General features: G+C 35.0%; 1 protein-coding gene across 2 annotated transcripts in view; it reads left to right on the forward strand.

The window, feature by feature from the left end:
- The window catches only part of PTPRG (protein tyrosine phosphatase receptor type G), a 745156-nt gene extending 732728 nt beyond the window's left edge, over positions 1-12428 (forward strand). For both annotated transcript variants that reach the window (XM_050781197.1, XM_050781198.1), the window contains 2 exons: positions 7233-7368; positions 7919-12428. In XM_050781197.1, the coding sequence (XP_050637154.1) occupies positions 7233-7368; positions 7919-8065 (283 nt within the window). In that variant the 3' untranslated portion in view covers positions 8066-12428. The remainder of the gene's footprint in view (positions 1-7232; positions 7369-7918) is intronic.
- The last annotated feature ends 834 nt before the right edge of the window (positions 12429-13262 follow it).

Here is a 13262-nt window from a genome sequence, read left to right on the forward strand (position 1 = left end):
AGTGCCTGGGACAGCATGGGTGCTAGATAAGTATTTGCATGAAATGGGTATGTGTTGTAAATTGTGATGACTTACAAACTATTAAGCCTATGTACCCCTATACAAATTGTCCCCAGAAAGCCTTGCTTTTTGTCTCATTTATTGCTCAAAGTCATTTTGGCTGCTTAAATTCTTCTTTTCAAAGTGTTTTTAACCTCTGTCAAAGGCAGGAGTGAACAGGCTTGGGGAGAAGGCCTGCACGCATTTGATATGTGAGGCAAAGAGATGAACTTTTAGTGTGCAAACACTGTGACATCTATTTGGTCTTCATAGAGATCTTCTTAACACCTACTTTTGGGGGCGGCAGGTGGTGGTGGTGGTGGTGGTGGTGGTGGCGGCGGCGGTGGCGGTCTCAGGTGTGTCCTAGGTGGATGACATTTCTAGATAAGTGAGCTAAGAATAAAATTCCTAACCAAAAAGTAAACTGCTTCTATTTGAGGACAGGCACAGCTTAAAGGCAGACGGCTTCATTCTCAGCATTCTATAGTCAACTGTTCAAGATTATTCTGCTCAGAGGCTGATTTGCATCATTACTGTTGATTTTAAAAACAGCCTGTGTTCCCACAGAAGATGTTTAGAACATAAGCATGGTTCTCACATAGTCTTATAAGACAGCTGTAGATCAGACCTCACCCAAATTACTCCATTTACTCACAGACTGAAGAAGAGTTCCCTGTGCAAATACTTAATTACTCACTCTGGAGATACATGTATCACCCTACTGGATAGCATAATAATATAAAAATACTATCTGCCTTATTCACACCCATTCTGTCATGAGTGGACAATAAATAACAGTTTCCCAGAGGTACATGACATGTGATAACATCACTTTTAGGGCTAATAGTATTTTAACATTTTCTCAGTTTTAATTTCTAATACAGTAAATATTGACATATACAGCCCAAATAAACCCCTTGAAGGTCCTCAATAATTTTTTATTTTAATTTGGCCCTGAGATCAGAGTCTGAAGACTGCTAAGATCGACTGTTTTCTATAGCAAAGGCTGCAAAGACACCCACAAATCATAATTAATTCCAGTATTTTCACTTTTATTGAGAGCCTTATGGAAGGCTTTCGTGTTGTCATTCTTCCCTAAGATTGATACTTATTCAAGCTTCAATTTTTTTGTTTTCCCTTCCGCCCTACTGATTTCAAAGGGAAGCTCCATGTCTTCACAGTGTCAGGGTTATAACTCCGGATTTCTATCTTGGTTATGATTTTAAAAACAAAGTATTAAAAACTACAATAATTATAAGTAAATATATGAAATAGTGAAAAATGGTTAAATGCCCACAGGTACCATCCTGACTATACAAGGAACCACAATGTGTTTGTTTTAAAATGAATATAGACAGAGCACTTAAAAAACATCACTGTACATCAGGAACTTAAAGTACTTTCATTTCTTTTGTAATGTCTTTGAAGTAAAGGCAGGGAAAGATGAAAAAAAATCAGGTTTCTTTCTTAACATCACTAGTTAAATAAGCATTACTTTTAATGGAGCCCTTAGAGGAAGTGGCAAACAAAATATCCAAGCCAGTGAATTTATAAACTACTCTCATTTTATCTAGGTTACAGATTACTTATATCACTTTTGCACCAAGTCCCTGTAGTTTTAAATGCAAATCCATGGAACTCGATGAACATTCTTTAATCCCACTTAGTTCCTAAACTTCTGAAAGAGAATGGCCCTTACTTTTTGTCTTTCTTCTGTCATTACGTTTGGTATGCAGAAGGTATTTAAAAGTATCTGTATATTTGATTGATCTGACTTGCTAGTTTCTTGTCATATTTAAGCCATATTATATAAATACTTCCTTCATTTTGCTGCTTATTTAAGTGTGGCTAAATACAGGAAAGGCAACCCATGGAAAGGTGAGAGTAATCTCACATGGAGGGCATGCATACTCCGTAACAAACATACATGTTACCTGACTTTTCTATCTGACTGGCCACAGATAGCTTTGAAAGAGCTAAGAAAAAAGTGGGGATCTTAAGGGTAACCATTTCACTAGAACAGATTAAACAAATGTTAAATTCTTTCCCTCCCAAACAAAATCAGTACAAATGATTTTTTAATACCATGCTAAAATGATGTCAACTCAGTACAATTTAGAATCTGAGGGAAGGCAACATGCTGAACAAAAACCAAAAACCACAATAAATCAGAGTTAATAGGGTATTAAAATACATCCTCAGAGATCTAAAGGAAGATTTTATGAAATGAAGAATATTTACTATGAAATAGGAACAACTTAAGCCTAACAATGAGAAAAATACATTAATTCATGAAACTAAAAACTTAAAAGATGGGACACTACTGGAGTGCAGAACTGAAATAAAACTAGAATATGGAAGCCACATACAGAAGTTCTAACATATGTCTAAAAAGTTATCCATGGGGCAATAAAAGACAGGTTAAAGAGGAAGAAATAACAGCTGAGGATTTCCAAAAACAGAATAAAGTATTAAGTTCTTAAAGTGAGTGACCAGGATACATTTGATCAGTAGCATTCAGAGAGATTTGAATACCACAATTAACAAGCCTGATCTAATAGTGATATAGAGAAGTTTGCACCCAAGAGAGACTATATAGAGAAACCTAGAGTCTCTTCAAACACAAACGGTTTATTTATATACATTAGCCATAAATGGAATTTCAATACATTCCCCCACAACAGATACCATACAAGGCCACATTCATTGATTACAACCCACTTATATTAGAAACCAACAGTGAAATAAGATCTCAAATCCTTATAACTAGAAACTGAAATCCTTACATCTAGGATTGCTTATAAATAATTCATGGATTGAAGATGTAACCAAAATAGACATTGCGAAGTACTTAAGACTAAATGATGATAAAGGCACTGCATTTTAAAACCTGGTGAAATGGAGCCAAACTGTACTTAAAAAAAAAAAAAAAAAAAACAAAAAGCCTGTGTAAACTCTACATATTACAAAGGTTAAAAATAAATCAAGCATTCAGCTCAAGCCAGAAAAAGCACCAGATAAATCAACAAAAAGTACAAGGAATTAAAAGCAAATAGTAATGAAAATGGGGGCTGGAAGGAGATAGTAAAATTTAAGCAATAAATAGTCTAATAAGAGATACAGTTTTGGAAATATGATGAAGGAAAAATTCTACCACTTATCTGTAGCTACATTAAAAACATTCAAGAGTTGGCCAGGCACAGTGACTCACATCTATAATGCCAGCACTTTGGGAGGCCAAGACGGAAAGATTACCAGGTCAGGAGTTTGAGACCAGCCTGGCCAACATGGTGAAACCCCATCTTTACTAAAAGTACAAAAATTAGCTGGACATGGTGGCAGGCACCAGTAATCCTAGCTACTCGGGAGACTGAGGCAGGAGAATAGTTTGGACCTGGGGAGGCAGAGGTTGCAGTGAACCAAGATCGCGCCATTGCACTCCGCCTGGGCGACAGGGCGATACTTCGTCACACACACACACAAAAATTTGAAAGTTGTTAATTTGCTTAGGTGCGATAGTATGTTTTCTTTAAGTGCTTATCTTTTAGAGTTTGATACTAAATTATGACTAAAACACCTGAGATTTGCTTCAAAATATATTGGGGAAGAAACAGAAATGAAATGAGAATGGCCATGAGCTGTTGATCATTATAACTGAATGATGACTACATGAAGGTTACTGTACTATTATGCTTTGGTGTCTGTTTAAAATTTTCTATAATAAAAAGCTAAAAATAATACATATTTTAAAAGAAAATAAGCATTTAAGATTTTATAACTCTATACTAATAAATGTTTAAGCCTAGAAATAAGCATAGTAAAATAACACTTAGTGAACACATGGTATGTGGTGTGTGCCAGTCTCTGTTCTGAGCCATTTACATGTATCAGTTCAATTTTAAACTCTAGTCTCACTATGCGATCTTGGCCAGTTACTTCACCTAAATGTGCCTTATTTATTCAACCTCAAACAGAGGTAATACTGGTACCCATACCATAGGGTTACTGTGAGGACTAAGTCAGTACATGTAAATACCTATAAGAGAACATGGCACATAAAGCACAACACATGTTAGTGATCACTAAGAACTGAATAAGAGAATGAGTTTTCCACTTGTTAGGGCCCATAAGTCCTGACCAAGGCTACATATGAAAAGTAACATACAGAAGATTTAATGCAACGTTGATTTAAACAAAAAAGGCTTAGCACCAGAATGGAAATGTATAGGCCAAGCTTACTTATTTGAACTCCGATGCAAAAATGCCAATAAAAAGTGTCTAATAAAACCTAGTATATTAAAAGAATTAATTACACATCATGAAAAACTTATCCTAGTAATGCAGAGCTGGTGTTAAGCTTTTGATATATTACCAAAAGTTTATCAGTAAATTCAGGACATTTTTAGAGACATTTAAAAAAAAAAATCAATAGATACTGAAAAGCGTACAATAAAACAACACCCATTCATGACCCCCCTCCTCCAAAAAAAACCACTTAGAGTAAAAATAGAAAGCATCCTCTTTACCTTTATAATTGTTATTTACCAGATGCATATTAGCAAACATTTTAGTATTAAAAACTTAGAAGCTTGAACATTTAAGATACATGATACTTGCTTTCAGTGCTAGTATGTAAGCCTATGTAGGTGCTAGCCAACACAGTAAAAGCAGAAGATAGAAGAAGCATAAAAGTTGAACAGAGGGAATATTCGCATTATTGGCAGATAAAGATGTCAACTACCTAAAAAATCCACAAACTATTCCAACTTAAGCCAGGTTCTTCTGTTTGACCGGATACAATTTCACCATGTGAAAATCAGTAACTTTCCCATGTATGAAGTGAAACTAAACAGAAAATGTTGTCACAAAAGGAGGCCATTAATAGGAGTAACAAACTCTAAAGTACCTAAAAATTTACCAAAAATGAAATTGGCAAAGACTATAAAGAAAACTATAAAACCTAGTTAAAAGCTATAAAAGGCCTGAATAAATGGAGAAAAGACATCATGCTCATGAAGAGAAAAACTCAAGATTGAAAAGATGGTAATTTCCTCAGATCCATCTATATATTCAGTGCAACCTAATCAAAATCCCAACAAAAATGTTTGTGTTCCTTAACAATCTGGTTTCAAAATTACTATGAAACAGGATGGAGTCGGGTGGAAGGTTAGAGTTATTTGGACATAAGTGTACCAGTAAAAAATGAAAATTGTATGTTTGAATTGCTAAAAACAATATGAAGTAAATGTAGAGACAGCCAAGACTATTACAGAAACTTGCTTTATCAGATATCAAGACTTATTAAGGAACTGGGATACACATGGGGAGGTACAAAAAATAGACAAACAGAATAAAAGGTCAAAATAGAGTTCAGAAATAGGCTTGCATATAGAAGAATGTAGTACATGCTAAAAAGGAAGCTGATGTCAATGAGAAAAGATCACAATGTAAAATAAGAAATGCTGGGACAACTGGTTATCCAATGGAAAAATAACTATAATCAGACCCCTTCCTTACATCAAAGCAAGAATAAGACTCAGATGAATTAGACAATTAAATGTACCAAAGTAAAATTAGAACATGTAGGAAAGTATCTTTAAAAAAAAGGTTAGAGAAAGCATTCTCAAACAAGATTCCAATAAAAGACAAAAATAAAAGATTTATCAACTTGATTACATCTAAACTATACTTTCGTATAACAAAATGACCACAAACAATGTTAAGAGAAATAGATTGGGGGGGAAAAAAACTCACAAGTACTACAGACACTGTAAAAATAACTCCTATATAAATCAATTTGAAAGAGGCAAACTTACTAGAAAAGTGTTAATTAGGCAATTTCAGAAGAGAAAATATAGATGGTCAATATTCAAAAAAAGACATTCAGCCTCCCTGGTAATCAAGGAAATGTAAATTAAAACCCTAGTAAGATACAGTCTTCCACTCATCAGACTGGCAAAAGTGTTTCAAGTTTAAAACGATGAGGAGAAGCAAGTATTCTCATGCTGGGAATAGTATGAACAGGTAACAACCACTTGGGAAAGAAATACAGTAGTATCTTTAAAACTAAAAATGGGCATACCTGGGACCCTAGCCCTTCTACTCAGTACCTATGCTAAAGTGCACAAATTCAAACAAGCTAAATGTCCATCTAGAAGGTAAACTTCGTATGCATGTAGCAGACGAAATAATGATGAAATAATGAGTTGAACTGAAATGTAGTGATATACCTAAATCTGGAAGGCTGTATCTACATGTGTAATAATTTTTACCTCTGGAGAGGTCACCTCTAAAGTTGGGGGGTGGTGGCTAAGGGGGACTTTGGTCTTATTTGTATTAAAGATGTAAAACATGTAATATTTTAATGTTATGTAACAATTTAGAAATGACATTTAAGTTTTTCAAAAAACAATGGGCACAGGGCATCTGAACTCCAGTCTCATCTCTGTCACCAGCCAGCAACAGCATCTTGAACAATTCATTTAATCCATCTGTTTTCTCATCACTAATGTGGAAACTATGTTCCATCACAGATTCCTGTGAAAAGTGGAGTTACCAACCTGGCCTAATGGAAATTTACTACCTTTCTAAGACTTTTTTGTGAAGCAAAGAGAACCATATTTATCTTTCCAAGGATTTCATAGAAAGTGCTCTCATTAGGAAAGTTCCACTTCAGTGCCAAAAATAATTACTTCATATGAAATTAATTTTGGAAATTGTCTGTTTGGAGCCATATATTTCCATTTTTTTAATTTTTCATATTCTGTAAGTTCAATTTAACTATTTGGAACGGTTTAAAAAAAATTCAGAGCCCTTCATCACTGGCTGCTTGTCCAATAACCTCTAGTTAAGAGGTTCTCTTTATTGTTTTTTCTATTGTACCACCCAACTCATCACCAATACCAAATCATCTTTAGCTCTCCCAAGTCTACTTTTGAACCTCTCATTTCCTATTAGATATCAAGCTAAACGTCTAATGAACCAATTTGGGATATTCCACTTCATAAACAAATCTCACCTTTATGCTAGCTTCCAAATCCCTCCCCCATCCAGCATTTCATTCATTCGTGTCTTTAGAATAAACGTCAAAACAGTCTACTTAGTTTCTATGAAAATACATGACAGTAATTTCGTTTAAATATATTTGGTCCCTTTATACATCTGAAATCATATCTTTTTTTTTTCTCCCCCAGGTATGGAGCAGTTTCAGCAGGAATGTTATGTGCCCTTACCACCCTGTCCCAGCAACTGGAGAATGAAAACGCTGTGGATGTTTTCCAGGTTGCAAAAATGATCAATCTTATGAGGCCTGGAGTATTCACAGACATTGTAAGTAGTGTGCTTATGTGTAAAACCTGTACTACATCAGTTGAAACTCAGACTCACAGTTTAGAGCAGTTGTTCTCAACTGGGGGTGATTTTCCCCCACCCAGGGGACATTTGGCCATGTCTGGAGATTTTTTTGCTTGTCACAACTGCAAATGGATGGCATCTAGAGGATACAGGCCAGAGATGCTGCTAAGCAAACCACAGAGCACAAGACAGCCCTCAACACCATAGAATTATCTGGCTCAAAATGTCAGTAGTGCTCAGGTTGAGAAGCCCTGCTTTAGAGGATAGTATTCTCTGGTTATCTTAATGAACTATCAACATTGAGAATTGGTTCCAAGCTAACAGAGATCAAAAGAACATGAAGAAGGTATAGGTCTTGACTATAATGGATTCTCAAATGATTTTTTTAAAGTTTCTTAGATAACATTTATGATATTTCTGTTTCTCTAGTATGTTTTTCACAATTACCATTTTAATCGGTATTTCTAGCTTACATGAAATGACTAAGCTGTTCTTTGGCTCAAACTGTCTTCCTCTTGTTTTTCAGGAACAATACCAGTTCGTCTATAAAGCAATGCTCAGCTTGGTCAGCACTAAAGAAAATGGAAATGGTCCCATGACAGTGGACAAAAATGGTGCTGTTCTCATTGCAGATGAATCAGACCCTGCCGAGAGCATGGAGTCCCTAGTGTGACTGGAATCCTGAAAGGGCACTTAATTTGTAAACTTCTGAAGACTGAGAACTTTTTTGAGGCCTTTTTTGCCAGACTCTAGGTTATACAATAACCCAGTTACTTTTTTACACTGATAAAAGTTTTGATATTTATTTTTTGCCATTTTATGTCTTACTGGTATCCTACTGAGCATTTGCACCTGTGTTCATTTCACACATGGAAACGCAATGTTACCTAGTTTGCACTATATGATCAGTGTTACTGCCTATAATCTTACACAACAGCAAACCCTGATGTGACATTCCATCACAATGTACATGCTACTTTTTTTTAGTTCGATACAGTGAAGGTCTTTGTTACGACAGTGAATATTGCTTTTATTATTATTATTATTATTATTATTATTATTGCTAAAGCAGTTGCATTCTACTAGCAGGCAATGCTGTACTTTTCTTCAGTCCTCCTCTCCTTTTTTTTAGGCACTGTTCAATACTGTATGCCTTCTGTATTTTAATGGAGTGGATAGCATTGTTTTCTTTTACAGACTAGCAGGCTATTGGGAGCTAAAAAGGTCTGTTAATGTCATGGCCTTGAAACAGTTCCATTTATGCCGGTTAAGAGATCCCTTAAGAAGTTAGAAGGCTTAAGAACTGCTTCATGTGACCATCCCTTATTAGTTACAAAGTTATATTCACAGTTTTTAAAAAATGTGTCAAAATAAAGGATAACTCTGTATTACAGCTTTCACAGTAGCTATGTGGACAATGTGTGTTATTTCCATTTTGACTCTCTGAAATAGCTACATCCTAAAATCAGGGCTATCTTTAACAATAGCAAGAGGGCAATATTATATACAACTCAGTTAGGAGACCCTTTAGTTACTCTCCATTAATGCTTCTCAGTTTATAATACCATACCTCACAGTAGGTAGAAGAATTACACACTGCAGGTGTGTAATTTTGTAACTAGCCCTCTAAAAATTCCCTATTACTCATATAGCAATCTAATAAAAACTACCTACATAGTTACTATTCTTTTCTTCTTTGCCAAATGTTTTATAATAAATCTCTTAATTATATACATTCTTCTACTTAAGATTAAATTGGAAATACTTTATTAGCAAAAGTCTTGGGACTATCTAAACTCCCACACATAGATAAATCTGATTTGTTTGGAGAGAGAATTAAAATATGTAATTAAAGATGATACCCACATTTTCAAGTTTTTAAAAGAGGGAGATGGCTTTGTATGCTTTTGTATAGTTTAGTGTCAAGAACAGATACACATCAGTAAAAGACACCAATAATCATTAGAGCTCAAGGAAGTTATTTAGTGCAGCCTCTGGAGCCATATTCACCCTGCAGCGCATAATGGGAAAATTGGGAGCATTAATAAGAAATTTCAGTAGTGTTCGTTAGAAAAATAAGCTACTTACTGAGATCTGTTTCTTCTATTGCATGTTTGCTTTTGAGGGACAGCTTCTGTCAAAAGTGAAATCATCACCAGAACTGGGCCTGTTAAGACGAATAGGGTTTTGTTTACTTTTTATGTCAATTAACTTCAACAAAAAGGCCACGCTGGCTGCTGTCATGCCATCTGGGTAGGCATTAAACATTAATGATGATCAGCACTGAGGTTCTATTTATCTTGAGTTGGCTTTCATAAAGTTTGTCAGAATGGTGCTGGAGGACCAGAATTGCTAAGGAGAAAGAAGCTATGGGCCAAGTTAAAGAATTTGAATGCAAAGGCTAGGTCAATGGAGTTTTTGTAAACTACATAACTTACCAGGGTTTATCTCATCTTCTCAATACACAGATTCAACAACATGGAATACTCTGCTTTTCAAGAGGTGTATAAGCTAGTCTTAAGATGTTCAAGAGAGCATGCTAAGTTTCATGTGCTATAGATGACAGACACCTTTACAGCCCCTCCGTTCCCACCAGAGGTGACACAGGAAGCTCTGTAAAGTTCAAGTAAAGCTTGAACACAGGAACAGTACAACTGCCAGATGCTGAGGAAAATCAGGAAAGCAATGAGCTAGACTTTTCTTTTAGTCAATTAAGTGGGTTATTTTAGTTGCATAGAGTATTGATATGTGTTAACTCTTTTTAGTAGATGGCAAAGTGGGCTTGATGTTCAAAAATAATGTTCAAGTTAGGGTACATGGTCCCTTTCTCAGTGATTTTTTTAATAAAAGTAAACATTGGTTCAAAGACAAATAGCAAGTATTCCCCCCTGTGCTATTTATAGAGGGCTCAATTCATGGAAAGGCAGACCCTCCAATGCAATTCTGTGGCTATCTCTTACAGTGGTTTCAGAATCACACTAAAACAGCTAGTAAATAGGATAGAAACAACAAAAGAGTTTAGAAGTTCCCTGTGAGCAATCTGTGTCTCCAGCAAGCTTGAACCAAAGTCTCCATATCCTGACCCACTGAATTATAAGCAGTTCCTACTTGCCCATCTTGCCAAAGTGGTCCACACACACTTCGATGAGGACAGTTATATTTAGCAGGTCCTCATCCCTGCAAGAGACAGGGATGTCCTTGCAGACATCCCTGCAAGATCCTCACTATTATTATTCATGTGTTATTGGCAAAAACATAGCTTGCATCTTTCCAGAGGCAGAGTTTCAAAGACAGGGTTTTCTTTGAGACATAAGCACATTGCTTACATACAAAACAAGGTTATTAACACTTGCACTCAGGGGAAAGGAAATAGCTATTGCAAATTAATGTGTGCTACTTTATAAAATAAGCTGTTTGTGTATATGAATTTAGCTCTAGGTAAGCAAAATGCACACATCATATAAAAATAAATTGCAATGATCAGACCAAATGGCTGTGCTGGACATCAAAGAAAAGACACGTTGCCATCAGGAGAACTCTTTCTTACATGCGATAGCCAAGATATCTTCTTTAATAGGAAAAAAGTTAATTTCTGAATTTCAAAAAGAATAAGATTAGCTAATTGGTCATCCTAATTTTTATGCCTTTAGAGTTTTTAGTCTATTCAAGTAGAAGAGTCCAGCGAGGCCAAAGAAGGGTTATGGTGTTCCAAGTTCTGGTTGCTGGAGTTTTTAGCCCAGAGTGACATATTGAAATCAGTAAATAGTTATTTTATAATGACACAGCACAACAGCCTTGTTATGAATTTTTCTTAAACGCATATATACTGTATTTAAAATTAAAATATAGATACCAATTTACCAAAGATACATATTACTAATTCTAAGCAAAAATTAAAAAAAAAAAAAAACCCAACTCATCATAATTTAAGAATCAAAATGTAGTTTTGTCTTAAGAATTTAGCGGTTATACTGGAAATGCATTTTCAACTCCTATGTTCTAAAGTTTATGTTCAAATGGTGCCAGTGAATTTTTATATGAAGGGAAAATGCCTGCTTTTTTTTTTTTAACAGATGTAATTTCACTTAATCCTTTGCGCTTTCCCTTAGTTGCCATTTAACACACAATCCTGGCTTTACTTATCTCTTGAAAGAAGGCATGCTACAAATAGGAAGGAATTGTAATAATGATATTTGGCCTCTACTTTGTCTTAGCTGTTAAACTCTTTTTAGTATTTTTGTTAAATATTTGCAAAGGGAAGCATTTTCTACAGAGGATAATTAATTTCAAGAAAAATATCTTGAGTTTTAAGAAATAAACATCTCCAGAAAAGGAGACAGTCAATTTTATAAAATGTCGCAACTCTCCAACATTTGGGGTAGTGACTCCTTTTTTGTTAGGACATTTGAAACTAGCAAGCAGCCATTGTTTCTAAAGAATTCTGCCTTCATGTTGACTCATGTTTCTTTCACTTCATTTTGAAATAGCTAAAAATCATTAAAACTGTAAATATTTTGTTGCTTGGGTAAGCATCTTCTGGGAACTTTGTATCTATGGTATATAATCATAGAATTTTATATTTTCATATAAAGCTAATTTTTTTCTAGTTTCACCTCCGTCATAGTTTTTTTTTTTTTTTCCTTTTTGTGGTGGATATGTGAATTCAACTTTCTGTGTATTGAAGTAGCAAAAACCATCTTTACATTCCAAAAGAATCCAACATGTGTTATTTCTTTGAGGCAGTGATTGTGAAAGTTGGGTTTTCTTTTTAATTCCATTGACCATTTGTGCAATAGGAATTAGACATAATTAGTCACTGAATACATTCGTCACATTGACCCATTTGGAAAAAGTGGTTTTTTTTGGTTTTTTTTTTGTTGTTGTTGTTTTTAATATTTGTTCAGGGGGAGGGATTTTGTAACCTGAAAATTTTCCCTTTTTCTTCTGTTTAAACTATATCAAATCATTCTATTATAGTGTTATTTAATATGTAAATTGTATTGCTATACATAAAATAAAGTATGGTTTTTGATGTATTCAGTAGTGTTGAGCATTTCTATGAAAATGTCTCTATCCAATAAAATCAGGTTACTAGTCTCCCTTAACAGATCACATTAATACCCACCAACCCTCTGGTCTAAGTTTTCATGGTAGTAAAATGAACATTGGTAGTCATCTTTACACAGGCAGCAAACCAAAAAGAATGGTCTTTGCTGGGTTGATTTATCAATGTTCTTTCTCCTTTAAAGAGTAAACAATGACATTTTTACCTGCTTATCTAAGGAATCAAACTTTATTCGGTTTATGACTCTGCTGCTAAGTTGTGAACAGAATTACTATTTTCTCTAGTGTATCAACTAGATTTGTAACAGCTCTCTTAATACTTACTATGTAGGATGAAGGATATATCCTGGTAAGACTTCTGAAAAATCTGTATGTGTAGGATCAGTACAATTGCTTCTACTTAACAAGGACTTTTGACATTTCCAAACAGGTATACAAGTCCCAAACTTGGCAGCTTTGGCCTACCATTCTGTCTTAACTTTTAGTGGCTCCACATCGGGTGCTCAACTCTTCCTATCCAAGGCCCCAGTTTTTCTTCCCATAGAGATAAGAGCTGATACTTCACTCTCGCTAAGTCATGAGGAATTTAAGAAACTGTGTGTGAAGAGTATGGGGAAGAATGACTCTAGCACAAAAGAATGAAATCTCTTAGGATATAATCCTAGTCTTCCTCAAATTATACCCATGGGGAAACTACTACCCTGTATCATAGGATACACCAGAGGTCCACAAATTGATGGCTTGTAGATTGCATTCAGTCCACAGATACATTGTATTTGGCTCATAATTTTAAAATTTGTATTAGT

This window comes from Macaca thibetana, chromosome 2, assembly GCF_024542745.1.
Source record: "Macaca thibetana thibetana isolate TM-01 chromosome 2, ASM2454274v1, whole genome shotgun sequence".
Lineage (NCBI taxonomy): Eukaryota > Metazoa > Chordata > Mammalia > Primates > Cercopithecidae > Macaca > Macaca thibetana.